This window comes from Meleagris gallopavo, chromosome 12 (genome assembly GCF_000146605.3).
Source record: "Meleagris gallopavo isolate NT-WF06-2002-E0010 breed Aviagen turkey brand Nicholas breeding stock chromosome 12, Turkey_5.1, whole genome shotgun sequence".
NCBI classification, from domain to species: domain Eukaryota; kingdom Metazoa; phylum Chordata; class Aves; order Galliformes; family Phasianidae; genus Meleagris; species Meleagris gallopavo.
In genome coordinates this window covers 5,460,084-5,479,564 of record NC_015022.2, presented here as the reverse complement: position 1 = coordinate 5,479,564, position 19,481 = coordinate 5,460,084, and the positions used below count along the sequence as shown (strand labels likewise).

Sequence of the window (19,481 nt, the reverse complement as noted above, 5' to 3'; positions counted from 1 at the left end):
ATTTAAAATAATGCAACAGTGTGTTCAGTGAATATTTAATAAAAAGCAGATTAGAATTAAGATGTGTTGTGAGGCATTGATATATAATCTCTGTACTTACCTAATCCCTGTCACTGTTTTCCAATACAGTTTGCATTTTGTAGTGAAGTTGAATGCAACAGATCTGAACTGCTTAGAATAATAATAAATGCAGAGCAGATAAACATTTTTTCATAATTGGAAAATATACTTCTGAATAATATATGTCTGCTTCCAGGCCTTGTTTTTTTCTTTGTTTAGAAGGGAAAAATATTTTTTGATAAATCCTTTTTCTACGTATTAACTAGTGAGTGTACTGCAATTTTATAATTGTTATTTACTTCTGTAAATAAACTATAGATGTGAAACAAGCAGGTTTCTGATGGGTGTATAGTATATTTCACAGGAAAAAAAAAATGAAACAATGAAGTCCACCCTGGAGCTTAAAATGAGATCAAAATTGCATGTTCTGAATGCATTCAGGTAGCTGTGTCAATATGTAGGTAATCTTACTGTCCTGTTCATGTGGGCCACCAAGGGATTTTCTCTGCTCCTGTTTCCATGGTAATTAGAATTAGATTAGTTTTAGGTTCACAGTGGGTAAATGAGATGAGGCTGTGGTACAGTATTTGTTAGTGTGGAACATACTGAGTGTTTTTAGAAATTAGCTCAAAGCAACACTGAAATTGTTGCTTTTTAGTTGCTATTGTTTTAGTTGTATTTATCATGCACTGTAAGGATCTTTTGCTTCTGACTAAGCTGTCTGGTAGTATTTGTGTTCTTTGTTTTCATTGTAGTATAGTCTTTAAAGGAGAGTGGTGCCTGGATTCTAGTGATAAAATGCATGTTGAAGAGTTTGCGTAAGTGCACAACTATCTGTATTGACTGCTTTAAAGAATCTTTAGCCTGTGACTGATTTTTTTTTTTTTCCCCCAACATTATGCACCTGTGGCAGTATAGTGTGATTTTTATCAGTATTTACCATTTATGATGATTTCTTTGAAAGGCCATTCCAAAATCATGTTGCTGTTCTGTATTTGTTGTGCAGTTTTTAGGAATCTATGCAAGTATGTATATGCATACAGAAATATATAAAAGTGATTATTTTCTTCTGATAACTTGTTAATGCATTTCCACCGCCCTCATCCCAAGAACTTCTTTACCTTTGCTGCTTTCTAAGCAATTGAAGTTAAGAATAATATTTCTCATAGATGATTTTAGGAGTAAGTATCTCCTCTTAGCTAAGTCCCGTGCTGTTCCAGTTCTCTCTCCTATAACTTGTATTTCACTTACCATCATTTCACACGAATGCATTGCAGATGCTGCAGTGAGTGCTCCTGATAGTAATGTATTGCTTCTGAAGCCTCTGAGAATGTGATCTTTGTGACTTTACCCCCATAATATTTCATCGTTGCATTTTGTGTAATGATTATCTTCCTATTTTTGGGGCAGTTAGGGATTTCACAGAAACGCCATCCTCGAAGAGAGTCATTGATTTTAGCCATTCTCTGGTACACCTAGGCCAAAATATAGTTGGGGATATCAAGACGACTTAATTGTTCAAGTAAAATCGAACTTCAGTTTTCCAGTAATGTCTGAGTGGGCAAAATTAAGCTGCAGCAATCTGTACTCTTGTAGAGGAAGGAAGGTGTCAGTGGTTTCAAACACTTGCAAACAGAAACAGTTGCTATAGTGCTTTGCAGACATAAAGCACTGGGCAATGCTGATACTTGAGAAGCTCATAGTGACCTCCTTAGGGATTGTGAAATGGGCAGCTTACTGCTTTGCCCTCTCCACTCAGCTACATTGTGCATTTCACTGTTCGGATTGTTAATGAATGCTGGTGGTGGGGAATTCCATAACTTATCCCTTCTGCGAAGATTGAAATGTGTCAATCATTAGAAAATTCTTTTTAGCATCCAGCTTACATTTCTTTTTGTACAAATGAAAATATTTCTTGTTTAACACTTAATATGCTTGAAAAATAGTTGACTGTTCTCTTTTTAACTATCATGTATATTTTTGAAACTTATTCTATCTTATTATACCTGTCTTTTCTCCTATGAAATCAACTTGCTTTAACACCTGGTATGCTATTCTTTAAAAAGATGTACGCAAAATGGAAGGAGTTCCATTCCAAAATGTAAGGAATATTTGGAGAGTGACAACAAAATGACATTTTAAAGTACAGATCTTTATTTTGCATAAGACATCCCTGTCAAAACTCAGTTTTAGCCTTAAGGCCTCTAATTTTCCAGAGAAAATAAATAGAAAATAGAAAAATTCTACTAAATGTTAGAAGAATGTTAGGAGATTATGATAAAGAAACTTACAACAACTTAGAAAGTTCTTTATGCTCCACTTCCAGCACAGCACATTGAATACATTAACAATATGTTAACACACCCTTGGAATTGCTGTGAAATTTTGGTACTGATGTTTGATGTCCTTAATGTCTTACAAGAAAAAGAGAAAATAAAATCTGAGTTTCAGAAAGTGTTAAATCCTAAAACTGTGAAGAGAAATGACTTATGGTTCCTTAACTGCATCTGAACTCATGTTATTAATTAAAGGTGACTGACAGCTGTATACATTTTTCCTCATTTATAAAAGTATTCCCTTCTTTGACACCTCTTACATTACTTTTCTGCGTACCAGCTTGACAAATCTGCTGCTATGAAATTTTAAAGTTAAGCCTTTCTTCAAGTGTGACAAGTAATATTTTTGCAACCTAGCTTTTTAATCTGGATTGAGATGAAAATTGAAGGTTTTTCTGGTAATTGTTCCTGTTTAATATTCTTCTAAATACCGGGTTCTTCACAGCAGCACATCAATGGATAAGAGACAAATGGGCATCAATTGAAACAGAAGAGTTTGGGGAGAAAAAAATTCCCCCATGTGGACAGTGATTATATTGGTGGGTCCTGGAGTAGACATTCAGACAGTCTTTTGGTTTGTATGTATTCACGTACAGGATCACCAAACTTGCATTTTTGAAAAGGTGTACATATACATCTGTAACATCTATCTGTGGTCACTGTTACATTTATTGGGAATCATAGACAAATAATTGAAATTTCTCTTACGTACTTCATTCAACCTTGTCAAAGGTTAGAATCATAGAGTTTTAGAATCATTTAGGTTGGAAAAGACCATTAAGATAATCAAGTCTCCCCATTAGCCTAGTGCTACCAAGTAACTAAGTGATGTCCCTAAGTGCCACATCCACACATCTCTTAAATATCTCTAGGGATGGAGTCTTCCTCACCTCCCCCAGGCAGCCTGCTCCGATGCCTAACCAGCCTTTCCATGAAGAAATTCTTTCCAATGTCCAATCTAAACCTGGCACAGCATTTCATTGCCACCTGTCACCTGAGAAAAGAGACCTACACCTGTAGGTGTAGAAAGCAGTGAGGTCTACCTTCAGCCTTTTCCAGACCAAACAACTCCAGTTCCCTTGGCTGTTCCTCATATGTTTTATTTTCTAGTCCCATCCCCACCTTTGTTGCTGTTCTCTTCATGTGGTCCAGCAGCTCAGGATCTATCCTGTAGCGAGGAGCCCAAAACTAAACACAGTGCCTGGGCTGCATTATACTGTGTAAAAATCACGTTTATTTTTCACAGCACCTTTCTCAAAATAGTTTTCTGGCCTTTTGTTTTGAAAGATTGATTAAATCTATTTGTAAATTTATTTGTGTGTGTGTGTGTGTGTGTATTTAGTATAATTAGTTTGCCCCCAATATTTTCTTTATGTTCAGTGCAATGCTACAAAATTTTGGCTTATTGTTTTAAAAATACGATTTCACGCTTGTAGGTAAATCTTTTTATGAGCACTTTGAACATAGAAAACCACACCACATTCTTTGCTGTTTCAATATTCTCCTCAGTTGTTATACTTTGTCTGTCCCTAATTAGTTCCTTTGAAACTCCATTAAGCCTTGCTTCTGCAGTTATGCCTTAATTTCCTTAGTTATGCCTTAATTTACTTTGGTTGCTACCTTGTCTATTCTAAGTCACCTGGAAGCACTTATATTTTCTTATGGTATGAAGCTATCTATTATTCTGCAAAATGAAGTGATTGCTGTGGTTTTATCAATTATCCCTAACTTGTTAGAGAAGTGTTTCCGTTGTAGTTTCAGTTGTTACTAGAGCTCATTTACGCGGTTGGGATTGACTTCCCCTCGCACCACCCTTGCAATGCTTTTAGTAGCACAGTTACTCTCTCTAAATTAAATAGTGATCTCTCTCTCTTGTTTCTCTCTCAAAAAATAGTTTATTTCAACATATTTGAATTGGTGTACATCTGAATTGACATGTTATATGCACATTGTCCTGTGCTTTGGAAGGAAATGCAGAAGCTGTTGTTTCTGCTTATTCAGGCAATTTAGGTAGTAGCTAAAGATAACCACAATTTCCATTATTTGCTATGTCTGGTATCTTAGAAGAAGGCTAAGGAGAAGTTTCCTTCAGTTTTTATGAACAATATGTATGCTTATTTTACTGGTAACTGAATCCATTGTCTGCAGATTTTGTTCAGAGTTTACGAGCTGAGGAACTCTTAAAATTGCAGAACAGGAGCAGATGACTTGGCATATGGTGTATTATCCTCAGCAAGAAACTAGAAATAAGGATAGGTAACTGAGCTTTGAGTTTTCTGTAGCTAATATGCTGTGTGTTGGAAAAGCATTGCAAGATCTCAAGTTGTACTTAGAAAAAAGAGAGAATTTGTAATTTTACTGTTCTGTAGATTACCCTTGATGGTGTTTCACAGTATTTATTTTGGTTTGAATTGAATTAATGCTTGTATAAATATAATTTTTTGTAGTTGAAAAAAGATGTTTAAAAGGAGGATACCAGAAAAAGGATTATATACAAATAATAATGGTGGAGATGAAGACCTGTAAAACAAATGGTGTAAGGTGTGTCATGAAACTGCATCATCTGATCTGTCCCATATTCAAAGTCAGAGTCTTCTGAAAATGCTGGAAAACAAAATGTCGAGGACTTGTTTTTTCTTTTACTGCTGGTTTAAATCTGTCTTTTGAAATCCCTGTACTAGGATGTAATTTTACCTTCTGTGTTTGTCCTGCCTCTCTATGTGCATGTTAAAATAAATGCATTTTCTCTGTGCATGAGCACAACTTGCATTAATGGTGATGGAGTTCTTATATGCATGTTGACAGGCGTTGCTTAATGCTCGGGCATTTCTAATACTGCTGAAGTCAGGACTGATGTATTTTGTTTATTTTTTGCTCTCTGATTCAACACCATTGTTATAGCTGTAGAAATTCTGCAAAAGCTGCCAAACGTATGCTTTTGAACAAAATTTTAGTAGTTTGATTGTATAATTATTATGATTGGACATTTTTCACTGTAGCTCAGCAGATAGAAGTTAGGCCCAAGACATTAGATAATGTTATGTGCAGGCTCTGAAATCAAACCCATTATCGAAGTTTAATAGGCAAGACCAATTTACTTCTTGTTTAAGACAGGAAAAAAAAACCTGCAAGTCGTACATACAATGTATTGATTTTTGAAAACATTAGAAGACCTATGGATTGCTATGCTGAGCTGTATGTGTTTAGGAAGTGCAGTTTAGATGCTTGTGTAAAAGAACTCCCTCACCTTGTGCTTGGGTTTCATGGCCCTTCATTTGGTGAAACCATGTGAGTTATGTATAATGTTTCCATTGGTGGAAGCATTGGATACCATGAATGATGATTGTAGGGTTTCTTAGATCTGTGAGTTACGTACTATAATAATTCATACTTCTGTATATAAAAGTTCAGTTTACCCAAAATTGGCATTGCATTTATAAGAAGTAAAAGGAAAAAAGAAAAAGGTAAAAATGAAGAGAATAAAAAATTTTCATATTGTTACTTTTAAGTCTTAGTTGTGTACAAGACCAAGAAGAAATCATCTTTAGATTTCTGATTTGAGTCATTTGATGTATTTTAATAAGTGTTGGTATGTGATGTTCCCAGCATGCTTTTTTCCTAATTATGCAGCTGTGTATCTGGCAGCTTAAAGATGCTTGCCACTACTGAAAACTACATTTCAAAGCAAAATAAAACTGATGGGTAACCACAGTGATAATGGGGATGACAGGATTTGGAAAATCACCTTGCAGTATTGTTCATGTGAACTCTTGTAATGGCAATACTAATGACACAGGTACAGCACAGAGTTTTAGTGTCTACCATCGGTGCATATTGAGAATTACTGATTTACAGTACCTTGACATTTTGCATGGTTAGTGGTAGCATGAGTGCCAGCAGGTTCTCTTTTTATAACAAAACCACAGTTAACTCTTTCATCCTGCAAGGCACTGGTGATGACCAAAATCAGCTGTTCAAGTGAACAGAAAGGATTTGCTCCTTTACTGTTTTAGAGATGCACAGTGCCACGAGTATTTTGAGGGGGAGAGGTGTAACTTGCAGTAGAGAGGTTACATGGCAAATGGGAGAGACGATTTGCTAGCTGTAGGTAGTGTGTACTAAACCACTTAGACTCTTTAACACAACTTGGTGGCTGAGAAATACTTTTTTGAGTATTTTACATATCGACACATACTCTTTTTTGGAAGGCAGTTTTTTTGTTTTTCCTAAAGGATTTTCTGTAATAACCTCACAGTTTCAGCTGTTCCACTTATTTAATTAAGAACATACTGCTGTCTAGTCTAAAGTAAAGCTAGATAACCCTGTCATTTTACCTTCTTGAGTGCAGCTTTACATTACGTGATTATCAGCCAGAGACAGTTGCCATACAGCAATCATAGGCAAATGCATCTGTGTGAGCAAATTAAATTAACTTCAGAAATGGAACTGTGCTTTTCTCTGCCTTGGTCAGCATGCAGAAATATGATGCATAACTATAATTCTGTAAGATACGCTGTAGAATACAAACCACATGTCTGTACGTGGAGACCGTTTGTGTGGTCATTAGATATCCATGTCCTGGTTTTTGGCTCACTTTTTGCCGTGCTTTTTCTTCTCACCGGTTCCATTTGTACTTGGATTCAGAACTAACATTGTAGTCTTACTATGCATCCTTATCTGAGGTTTTTCCACAGCTGCTAAGTATCAGAAGATGCATCTTCCAACATGTCTTCCTGAATAACATTTTCAACTGCAGTAGCTGTGGATTTCATTAAGTTGTGTGTAATATGTTACAATATGAATGCCCACAGACCAGACATAGTGAGAGCTTAAACTGGGCGTTCCACCACCCACCTTTTTTGTGCACCAACAGATCTCCCTTCCACATTCACACCAAGCATCAGCAGACACTCTTATTTCAAGCCTGGTTTACCAGAGTGTACAACATTGCTTCTAGATAATAAATATAGATGCTTTTTTAATTATTATGTCCTACTGTTAATATACACGAAGGATTGCTAGTAAAGCATGATACAGTGAGAATGGTGACTTTCTGACATTTGAATTTCAGCCAGCTTCAAATACCATGTAATGGGAAGGAGTATTTATTAGCTCTTGGTCTTTCAACCCTTTGAATATCAAAGGTCTATAGAGAGCAGTAATGATAGTACAGCTTACTCTAAGCATTTACAGAAAGATTTCATAATAATTGTATCAACTTAGCTAAGTATAAGAGGTACTGTTAGTCAGACAGGGTAAATGATAGTGCAGAACCATGAAATAAACGTATTCCCTGGATTTTATTTTAATTAAATGTCCTAATGGAAAAAATTCCTGATGCTTTTTTTTTTTTTCCACTCCTGTTGTGTTTTACTCATTCTGTTTACTGTAGCTGTGTTGAGATACTAACAGAATTAATGATTGCCACATCTTGACTCCTTTTCTTGTGTGTTTCTCTGAGCTGATTTTTGTGGATGCAGAGAGATCACATGAAAATTTACTCTAAACATTTTTCCTCTGTTATTGTTGATAACGTCTGGGACTTGGGGAGAACTTGTTTGAAGGCCTATTGTGTTGGATTTGGCAGTTGGATTGAAAAACAGATTAACAGTACTTCTGTTTAATTCTTACTCAGAATAAAATGAAAACATTATCTTTTTAGCAGATTGTTTCCAGCACTCTAGAAACATGTCATGACTGAAATTTACCGTAGTACGTACTATTATAATTATTTTTAACAATGTTGTTGTAAAGCCCATGTCTTTGGTGACTGTGCTCTCTCTGTTGCAGGTGCTGCTGTCAGGATTGATTGGTGTTGTTTCATGGAAGAGGCCCCTTTCACTTGTGGTGAGTGGTGGTGGGACTGCAGTCAGTTTTTGTGTTATACAGGTTTGTGTAAGTTGAACAAAGGATTCTGCATAAGTAACTCCTAAAAGTTTTGTCTTTATATTCACCTGTGCCCATCAAGATTTGGTTTTGATATCTTGCTGCTTTGAAATGTTACAAATGGACTTTAAGTAAGGGCTTCAGTGGCACTACTGTGGACTTTTGGTTGATGATGATTACCAGACTGGTAAACTGGATAGAATTCCTATATAGTACTGCAGTTTGTGTATTTGCTAGCATAATGTAACATGTATGCTTCCAAATTACTGTAAATGAAGAAAAGAAGGTTTTAAAATAGTTTTGTTTTTGGAAATGTTTTCGCACTTACCAAATAATATTTATTAATTATGATATTTATTTCATTCTGTAAAAAGAATGCATAGTTTCAATTATTCTTATGTACCACATTGAGTTTGGATGAAGATGTATCTAAAATGTATGGAATGATACTAATTTTGCTATATGATTTAGGAAATAATTGAGTAAGAACTCAGTATTGTTAGATTTGAAAAACATTTGGTAGTCTTTCCTTATCTAAAGCAGGCAGCAATCTGGGCAAAATAATTAATTGTTTCTATTTGTCAGTTAAATTTCTCCTCAAATATAGATTCCCACTAAGTGGTATGTTCCTTAAGGGGATATGAAGATTAATTTGGGAAAACTATTTTATTTGCTAGGAATGGATAAAACAAGATGCTTTGCATATGTGATTTTAGAATGCAGTACAGTGGTAAAAATCCAGTGTACATCAATGATAGGTAGGTGTGTATGTGTACTGTGGTATGTTGTGTATTTCTAGTATACGTGTGTTACAGAAATTGGAACACTTGGAAGAAATAAAATATGGTAAAGTTTTGTTTAATTTTTGACGAGCAGTGTATGTTCTGATAAAAATTAACTAATATTGTTATTAATAGACCTATAATTGATTGCCACTTGAAGTAATTCACGTGCTTGTAAAGACTTACAGTGAAACACCAATTAAAACGAACTGAATAATTTGATGTAGTTAAATGTTAACTCATAAGTTAATGAATTTAACTCATTAAGAGACATTTATAGTTTGATTTGCTGCTCACTCCTACATTCAGAAAACTAAAATGTAAATATAAAATACTATTTCAACTGGAATACATTAAAATTGTATTTTCTTATTGTATTTGTACATAAGATTTGTCCGTAGATGATTCTTGATCCCAATACTAAGGGTTGATGCTTCTTAAAATGTATTTTAATGTCTTTTACCACATTAATTTTCCTGTGTGTTAAAACATTTTTAACACATTTCTATATATAAGCATTATTGCAGTAGGAATACCATTGCATTTCTCTGATAACCTCAGTGGTTGTAGTATGTGACTGAAGTCTTCCTTTGAACGCTTTAATGCATAATTCGTGCAGAAATAAACTTAGAAGAACTTGCAGTATGCATTTATAAATTGAAAAACTCTCAGTATGATTGGGGTGTAATTTAGGATTACAAAATAGATTTTTCATTCCACGCCAAGAAAAATTACAGGACTTTTATTTTTCACTTTTTCTGCTTTGCACACTGATTCATTATTACTTGCCTGCCTTTGACTACAGTGCAGTTTAAGACTGTATTTAAAAGAGAATAAGAATCTTGTAATATTTCAGCAAATGTTGTCCAGTTCCCAGCTGTCCCTTGTCTCTCACACAAGTATGGAGACTTAAAGTTTTAACTTAATTCTAATATCCTGTTACCTATACATTATGCTGCTTTTCATTACATCTTTCTAGATAAATATTTCTTGAAATGGATTGTTGCTGAGCATAAACTTCATTCTTTTCCGTATTACTCTTCTTTTTCAAATATATTTGTTATAATAGCATGATTAGTGTTCCCATCAATCTACCTTAATATCTTAGTATGTATATATATTTATGAAAAAGTGTTTTTTATATTTCTGAATATAATAGTGCCATAAGACACAATTGGAAAAATCTTACAAAGATTGATGTAATAGACATTAAAGTACTTGAATTATATTTTTCTTTTACTCATACTTAGTCTTGGAGATACTCTAGTATTCGTTGTGTGAAATACAGATATCTAGTACTGCTTTTAAGCCACTGTTACAACTGTCTCTCTTTTAGACAGTGATAGAATTTGGCTTGATAATTTAAGTAGAAGATCCATTGAGTTGCAAACATTTTGATGAACATGCATTTTTAAAGAAAGGTAATGATTATGCTGGAGATGAGTGTGAGATCTTAAATGGCTGAAAGAAGTGAATTATTGCTTAGATGCATTGAAAACTGGACTATGGTTTGGATTAATAGATATTCATGAAACATGCTTCCATTTTCAAAAATTTATTAATGTATTTAAAAGATAATAGTGAAATTAGAAGCATTTAATCTCAGTGGTGGTCTGTGTGCGTCTTTACATGTAACTGAACTCTGACTTGCCTAAAATGACATGGCAGAGAATTCTTTTTAACCAATTATCTGTATGGCAAGAAAAGGATATTCTAAATTAGTAGTTGTTCTTTGTCTGTAAAACAATTTTCAACTACATCATATATTCTGTGAGATTCGTGTAGTTCAGTTAGTAATGAAAATTAATTTATACTTCATATGCTGATGCTAACAGAGCTTCAATTAATGTATTAGGACAAAGCAATACTAGATTCAAATCTGTTATTAAAATAGTGAGATAGTGGTGCTAATAAGGATTTACCAGGTAAATATTGCCTTTGACAAAATATGCATGTGTAACATAGCAGTGTTTCACATGTTCTTCTGCATTTTTTTCCCCCAAAAATTTGACACTGTATCCAAATCAGTAAGTTAACCTCTTTGACAAGCAGTGTGCCTTAAAAATTGTCTAAGTTTTACCATAACCTATTAATATTATTTTCTTTTGGTAGACTAGTAGGATTTTGTCTGAGCCTACCATTACTCTATAACAGTTGTTAATGCTGTGTTCTCAAATACAGAAAGTATTTTGTACACTACAGTGAGTGTCGATTACCATTAAAAGAGTAAAAAGTCATGATTAATAGGAAATAAACTGTTTCAGATAACAATGTTGAACTTGTGAGTCTGATTAGTTTGAGTTATTTCAATTGCTACGCTTCTATTAGAGGAGTACTTGACGTAGATTCAGATTTTAAAAACTTTTTGGAGATTATTTTCTCCTGGAGCTTAATGGCTGCCAAGTGCTTGCATTATGGAACCGGAGTCGCCTCTTGCTTTTAAAATAATTCAATTTCTTTGCACCAAATTTCTTAGTATTCAAATCTCTTAAAAGATTTGACCAAACAAAAATTCTTCACATTTCTACCAGTATTTCTTACTCTTCTGTTTCTCAGTTGCTAGGTGCACATTTTGTATGTTGGCTCTGATAAGTGATGGTAGTGGTTTAGATTTTGTCCTCTAGTACAACATTTCCGTTCCCATACCAGATTTCAGTAGGCTGATGCATGAACAAAAGTTCACCTGCAGAACAGTTGAAGAAACAAGACTGAAGTTAGTGTCTTACGCTGCAACTAAGGAAAGTGAATGTGAATATTTTACTTATTTTTTTAGTAGTTTTTCTTATCAGCTAGTATCGTGTATAACAGAGGTATCAGAGAAATGTTTAGATTGGAATTTGGGGGAGTATAAACAATGAATGAAAGATTATTATGGGAAAAAATGGTTATTTATAAAAAGAAAGAATGTAAGTCCAGACTGAGGAGAATTCCTATATATTATACATTATAGCTGAATTAAAAAAATCAGTCATCTAATAAAGTTATTTCTTCTTAAATTCATTCGATATGCAAGTCTGAATTACATTGCAGCATTCTGTATATGCTGAGCTATATTTATGTATCAGGACTCCGAGAGAAGCCATTCAGTTTTTCAGAGTTTGTCATTGATTCTTCTTTAATTGTTTAATTACTGATTGTTTCCTTTAACATCGCTAAATAATTTTTTAGAAATTAAATACTTCTCTTACAGGTCAAGTTTTCACCACTACCTTCTGCTTCTCTTCCCATAGCATTGGGTGTTGTTTTACTTGGAATTAATATTTTAAGATCTAGATTAATTACTACTACTGTAATTTGCTTATGAACATTCATATGTGTTGGCATTTTGTTTTGTTTTTAGCATTTCAGTGTTATATTTCAAAGTTAGTTGCAGAGCTAGCTTTCAAGGCTTGCTTTAGTCTGGCTGAACATATATATATGAATTGCTGAAGTAGTAAATCTTTCTCTGACCTGGTTGACTTGTATTTCAGTAAATTACCCATAAAAACATAGAAATGGATACTTCAGTATTCAAAGTAATATAAAATAATAAAGTCTACTCTTTCGAGCATTGTTAGAATTTTAAAACACCCTAAGAAAGCTTTTCCTGAAGAGCAGACAAAGCCTGCTGGGACTAACGCTTAACTCTTCTGGACAAGCACATCTCAGTTACCCTGAAGCAGCAGTCCCTTCTGCCATGTCAGCAGTTAATGCTAGCACAATACCTTGGCAATAGGGAACTGTCACAGTTCCAGAGTCATTGCTGCTGCTTAAATGAAGGGTATGGTATGGGTGTTACATTTGCCTCTCTTCAGTCCATCAGTAATTCCCCTGTTCTCACACGCTTTCTAAATATATCTGCTAATGGTTCTTCCATCTCATTTGCTCTTTCTTTTAGAAATGTAGGCTGCAGCCCATCTGGTCCTGTACTTTTTGGCAGCTTTTGCACACTTCTAATTTCTTCAATTCTTTCTTGGCATGAGCCTTATTTCCTTCAGTATTTCTTCCTCCTTGGGAAATTAATCTCTGCTTCTGACATCTGCCTCACTTCCTCTGTAAGCACTGGAGAAGCAAATGTATTTTATTTTTAGGGATATATCTCTGTTTTCATTTTTTTTAGGCGTTTGTAGCCTCCCTTATTGGTCACTTTTTGTTTATATGCTAGAAATGTCACAATATTTACCCTTGCTTCTTAAATAACTTTCTCCTCAGGCTTGAGTAGTTTTTCCACACTGTAGATATTTTAGTCCCTTTCCTGTTCTTAATTTTACCATACATAGCTTCTTACCAAGTGATCACAAGGAGAGAAAGAATTAACTACTTTTAAATCCTTGGAGTCCGTTATACCTTTATAGTTGTATCTTTTAGACACAATTGTGATAAAATGCATTTCTGAAGATAAGTAAGAAGTGTTTGTTTAACTGTATCAGCAGAAGAAAATTTGGGATATTTTGTATGCTTGTAGGTATTGTCATGTTAGAAGGCTGAAATATGACGTGGTCATTTTACAAAATCACACATTAATAAAAAGTATATTTTCTGTCCAGAGGGAGTAAGCAATGAAAATGGTATTTTCACAGCCTAGATGTTGTCCTCCTTTTGTTGTTCTTGCTGCCCTGATAAACTTCTACTTGCATGGAATGGAGGAGCAGAAACTTAGTCATGCTGTGTAGAGAAATGCGTATAGGCCTTCTTCCCCAGCGGCAAAGTAGAAGCATGTTAGCCTTTACTGATACCACATAACTGTTTGTTAATGAGGATAATTACACATGAATAAGTAATCACTATTAATATTTTGGAAAAGACAGATGCAAAATATCTGTGTATTTGAACTTCACAACCTGCTTCTCTCTAATTACGCTGCTGTCAGGAGGGCCTGCTTGCATAGCCTTTTGATGCCTGTCCTTGTCAGCAAGGCAGCATGAGCTTTTATTTCCTCTGGGCATTCTGCTACAGATGTTATGGAAGGTTAATTTACACAGTGCAACATTTTGTTGGGACTTCTATTTGTTCTGAAGGTGAATTGTAGCAGCAGTGTGACAGTTGCAAAAGTAACATACTGTATAAATGGAAGAACCCGTTAATGCAGTCACTCTGGAACCATAAGTTCACTCTCATGTAGATTTACTGAAAAACTACTGCAATATAAATGCATTCTTTTTAATGTATGAATTTCAGATTACTGATCTAGCTGGCTCTTTCATTTACATATAGCATTTTGTTACAAACAAAACTAATGTAGAAAAAGTTATTTTCTAATTGAAGTGTGGTCTTCTATTGTCATGGAAAATGTTTGAGATTTGAGATTACCTATTTTATTAGGTAATTTAAAAAATATAATTAATGCAATTATTTTCTTCATCAGATAATACATTGAAAGGAGATATGTCTGAAGTAGTTGCAAGTTTTATATCTGGCTGATATGGTCAGAATTCTATTAAAAATAATTAATGTTGGAGGTTATTTTGGTCACAGAGGATACATGAAGAGGCAAGCACACATGAAACCTGCAACTTAACTGCAGCTCACTGAGCGGGGCGGGAGGGAAAGGGGGACAAAAGGAGCAGATTATTGTGAGGGTTTGAAATGCGCCAAAAAAGTTTTCTAGATACCAAAATAAATTACTACAAATTTACATGCAAATGTTTGTTGCACTGTGATGATGGTAGGGAGATGATAGAACCAGCAGAGCAACTGTCAAAATTATCTGTTTGGACTAAGTTTTTCATTTTCCAATGAAAACATCTGCTTCAGAAATGTGTAGATGTTAAAATGAAAACAGCAAAAAATGAGTAGATGATGAATTATCTAGCTTTGACAAATTTCTCTTTAATCAGTTTATGAGCTGAGAGCACTAGAACTTTATTACTAAATCAAACCTCCTGGTACACTTTCCAAAAAATATTAAAATCAACTGTGAATCGGTACCTCTGTAATACAGCATCACGGAAATAACAAACACACAGTGTTAACGTGTGGAATGTGACAGCGCTAAACTCACTTGTGTTGCAGTCCTTGAGCCTGATCATGTGTGGAAAAAATTTGTATTGCCATCAAAATATCTACCCATCTAAATTGCCTTTACTGATAGAGAATTTCTTCGGGATATTGAATGGTACACTCTCATTATAAGATATCGGAGGAGATTAGTTTTGATACTATCAGGTATTTCCCTTTATCTGTCCCTGTGTATGCAGAGACAAGGTCACATTTTTAATTCTAGAGTTCTTCAGAAGCTTTAGAAGCAGCTATTGAATCCCTGCCTTTATTGTTATATGCTACTAAAGAACGCCACAGGAGGAAACTGAACTACTTGTTCTGGTTCTTAAGTACATTTTGTTTTTCATGATGCAAATCCTGCTGGAAGTATATATAGTGCCTTGTTCTGTTCATGCACCATGCTTTTGGTGGCAGCTTTCAGATGATTACTTTGAAAATGAGATGTACTGACTCTTGGTCAAAGCCTCAATAGTGGACAGCCATACCTTTTTCTTAGAAATTAATGACAATAGCATTTGTTATAACCTCAAATAACACATTTTTTTTTTATTAGTAGTATATATTAATTGTTTCATACACATAAAAAAGAATGAAAATATTGGCCAGCAACAATTAATAAATTAATTGAACTAAAAGTTTGTGCAGATGGAAACAAGTCAGTAGGGCCTTTTAACATGGTCAATTAAAATTGTGCATTCCAAATTTAATTTTGGAAGTCTTTACCTGAAGTATTTACTTTTGAAAATTTAAATAGCTGAGTGTAGTTTAGTATTTATAACAAGATTTCAGCTTTCTCTGGAGTCAGGCAGCCTCATTAGACCTAGTCAAGAGGAATTGTATCTGTGGGAAACTTAATTCAATTTAGTAATGTCTGGAATGTAATGGTTATATATATTTCAGGATAAAACAATATAATTTGTGTTTCTTCACTTAGAAACATTAAATCTTTAACATGTTATGTTGCAGAGCAGAGAATATTCCTGCCTGTTTAATACAGATCATTACTGGAGACTGATAGAGAATATTGTTGTTGATACCTTTATTTTAATTTGGGCAAAGGACACGGAATGCTCAATTAAACAGATTTGAAATGCCAATGCTTTTTCATTATCAGCCACCTCTTGGCAAATGTTGAGAAATAATTTTGAAAACGATATATTGAATCATGAAATAGAAGAGTCTTATTACAAAGGATGTAACGGGAAGCTAAATTTTGCTTCTTGTGCACTTGGAAACCATTAGACAACAGCGTTAGTATGATTATCTTTCCTGTGCAGTAAGTTTTATAATTAGGTTCACTTTAGAATGATCTGTGGGTTATATATTTAATTACATAAATCGTAATTAAATCAGCCTTTAGTTTTGTCTTCTCGTATAGCTGAATAAATAAGGCCAGAAGGGATCTGTAGGATCATGTAATATGACTGAGCCCAAAGAACTTCAACCATGAGCACCAAAACTACTTCTGGAGTCATGGCATAAAGACCAAAATAATTCAAAAAATGTGATTTTGTGTTGCCTTTGTGATGAATGTTCCACTATGCTCATAGATACAGTATTCCAATAAATCTAATAAATCTTAGGAAAAATCTAGACCTGGCTCTGAATCTGCCTAGTTTTAGCTTCTCACTGTTACTACTTTATTATGTTTCTTTATACTTCGCTCAAGAGGCACTTTAGTTTTGCTCATGGTAGGATCTCATCTTGGTCACAGTTCTGACTCAGATCTGTTTGGGCATTCTTTCATTATGAATTGTGTAGAAAAAAAACCAATATACTTTAAAGCCAGTATTTTTTTTTTTAGGATATAAACTCTAATAGTTACCTTTTATAATGGAATGACATAAGACAGGGTAGAAATTATTGAAGGGTTTTAATACGATTCTTCTTGGAATCCAGGTAGCTTTGTGGTGAGTCCTTGCTAGTTTGCTTGCCTCAGTTATTTCCCAAGTGTAAGCGTGTCACTCCATTTCCACTCTTGTGTCCCTGGTGTGGTTCTGTCCATCCTGGCTACTGCTGCCTGCTCTCTCTGTGCTGAGACCCTCCTGCCCATATCTTGGGGTCTTGGGAATCCTGAGCAAGCCTGGAGCTCCTCACCGAGAGGATGCTCATTGTACCCTTCAGGTGCCATGCAGGTAATGCACGTTGCACCATGCTAAACAACAGAAACGTTGCCCATCGCAGTCTTCAGTCTTTGGATTTTGTTTTTAAATACAATTAGTTTATTAAGATAAAATAAATAATTGTAATAAAGTAAAACGAATACAACTTGATTTAATGGGAAGTTATTTGTGTTCTTAGAATTACATGTTGATAGGTTTTTTAATTTCTGCTTACAGAGAGACCATTTGAAGAGAGTACAAATAAAGACTATTATCAGTTAATCAAGGTAACATAATAATGCACTATACTCATTATTAGGATTGTGACTAAGTGAAGACAAAATAGTCTGAAATAAGGTGAGGTATGAATTTACAGTCAGGTAGACTTTGTGTGTAGGTTTTCAAAACTACCAGTCCAGTATTTGCTTTCCAGTAATACATATAAAATGCTAGGGGTTCTTAGAAAAGAAATACAGAACAAGCCATAATATCTTGTTATATGTGTCACAGTTTAAATCCATTGAATACTGAGTGCAATTCCAATTACCTCGTTGAAAAGCTAAGAGAAGGGTGATAGGAATAGTGATAGGTATGATGACTCTTTGTCTTGATTAAGACATCTCCCATTTTACAGATGACTTTGCAGGCCTTGAAAAGCTCATTAAGAAATAGTAGTTTGTAACTTTTCTTGGCACAAGGTAGCACTAACAAGAATGGCAAATTTTAGAAGAAAGGAAGTATTTCTTGAGACACCACATACTTCAATTGTGGAACCCATCATAAGGAAGCTGGTTTAACCATTTTCTTGTCTATGTTTCACTAGTCAATAAAGCCTTCAGAGATCTGTCCTGAATCAGAGTTGTATCATTGTTTATGAAGTTGTATCATGATTAAATAAACTTAAAACATGTAATGCATTTCTTCAATGTCATATATGCTTTTCCATCTCATCTACTGATGTAAATACTTATTAATCATTATACAAAATATAAGAAATGTAACATGCTACTTATAACATATTTATAGCATCACTGAAGAAGAGTGCTCTGAGTATTGAATACTGTTCTAAAGCATAATATAATGTTCAAAGTTTGTTTTCTTGCAGTGTGATTGACAACCATTTTGATGCTGACTTAAGTTGTCTATTAGTGTCAAGTAATTGTTTGGGGAATTACAGCTGTCTTTCATATTAGTTTTTCCTACTTTAATGTTCAAAACAAAGCAAACGGGAAACACAAGGCAGAATTCTGTCAGTGATAAATGTACTTTTAATGGCATGTGCAGTTTGTAAAATAATCGTGTATATTGCTAGTTGCATTTTTAAATTAATGTACATTCTAGGACTTGTCTATTAAGAAAGATGAGAGCATCGCAGACAATTCTACTGCTGTGTGAATGGGAAGTTCTTTACCCATTTTTTAGAATACTCAAGTGGATAAATGTTCAAAATAACTCTTTATATCATTTTTAATCTGTTATCAAAAGTGGTTTCCTGTTAGAAACATGAAAAAGGAATAGGAAATATCAGAATAGGAAAAAATAAGCTCTAAGTGTGCTTTATTTTTGAACATTTTCACTGTAGTTGAGCTCTCTTAATCCTAATGATTTTTTTGTTACTATTTATTTGTAAATTGAGATTTGTTTACAAGCCTTATTTTGAAGATAGGACTGGAAAATTAACATGACCCATTAGCATTAAGGTTAAATTTTTTTTCTATCAACATGGAAAGTATTACGGTCTTAATGCATCATAAGCTGTCCCTTGAAAGGGCAGAGTGGAGAACTCACATTTTTCATTCTGTGCAAATGAGTGCACTGTGATATTTAATTGTGAAAATGTTGGGTCTGCAATGTTTAAAACCCATCCTTGATGCACTGGGCGTATTTGTATTTTAAGCAGCTTTAAGAAATGTATAATTCAATTAAAGCCAGTTTTTGGAATAATTAAATGGGATAATTCCACGCCAAATTTTAAATTGCATTCTCTAGTTAATGCCTATCTTACAGTCCCCCTTGGTATTTTGCAAAATATTTTTCATCAGGTTGATATTGCAAAGATAATTAAGGCTTATCAGAGTGTGTTAACATTAACCTGTGTTAATTAAACCATATTTCTTCTGTTTGGGCTCATCCTATCTAGTAATTGTAACTATTTACCAATGAAATATAATAAATATATGCATTTTGTATATAGTTTAATTGATATGTTCTAGATTCACATAGAAGTTTGGCAGATCGAGGGGAAGAGAAGAGAAACAAAATGAAAGGGAGCGAGGAAAAGCAGAGTGACTTGACCCTTCTCATATCTAGACTGTTAAAGATGACATCTTTGTGTG

General features: G+C 34.2%; 1 protein-coding gene across 3 annotated transcripts in view; it reads left to right on the top strand.

The window, feature by feature from the left end:
• Nucleotides 1-19,481, top strand: part of LOC100542439 (protein FAM189A1) — an 83,116-nt gene that overhangs the window by 19,368 nt on the left and 44,267 nt on the right. For all 3 annotated transcript variants that reach the window (XM_019619413.1, XM_010717288.2, XM_019619414.2), the window contains exon 2: nt 8,187-8,243. In XM_019619413.1, the coding sequence (XP_019474958.1) occupies nt 8,187-8,243 (57 nt within the window). The remainder of the gene's footprint in view (nt 1-8,186; nt 8,244-19,481) is intronic.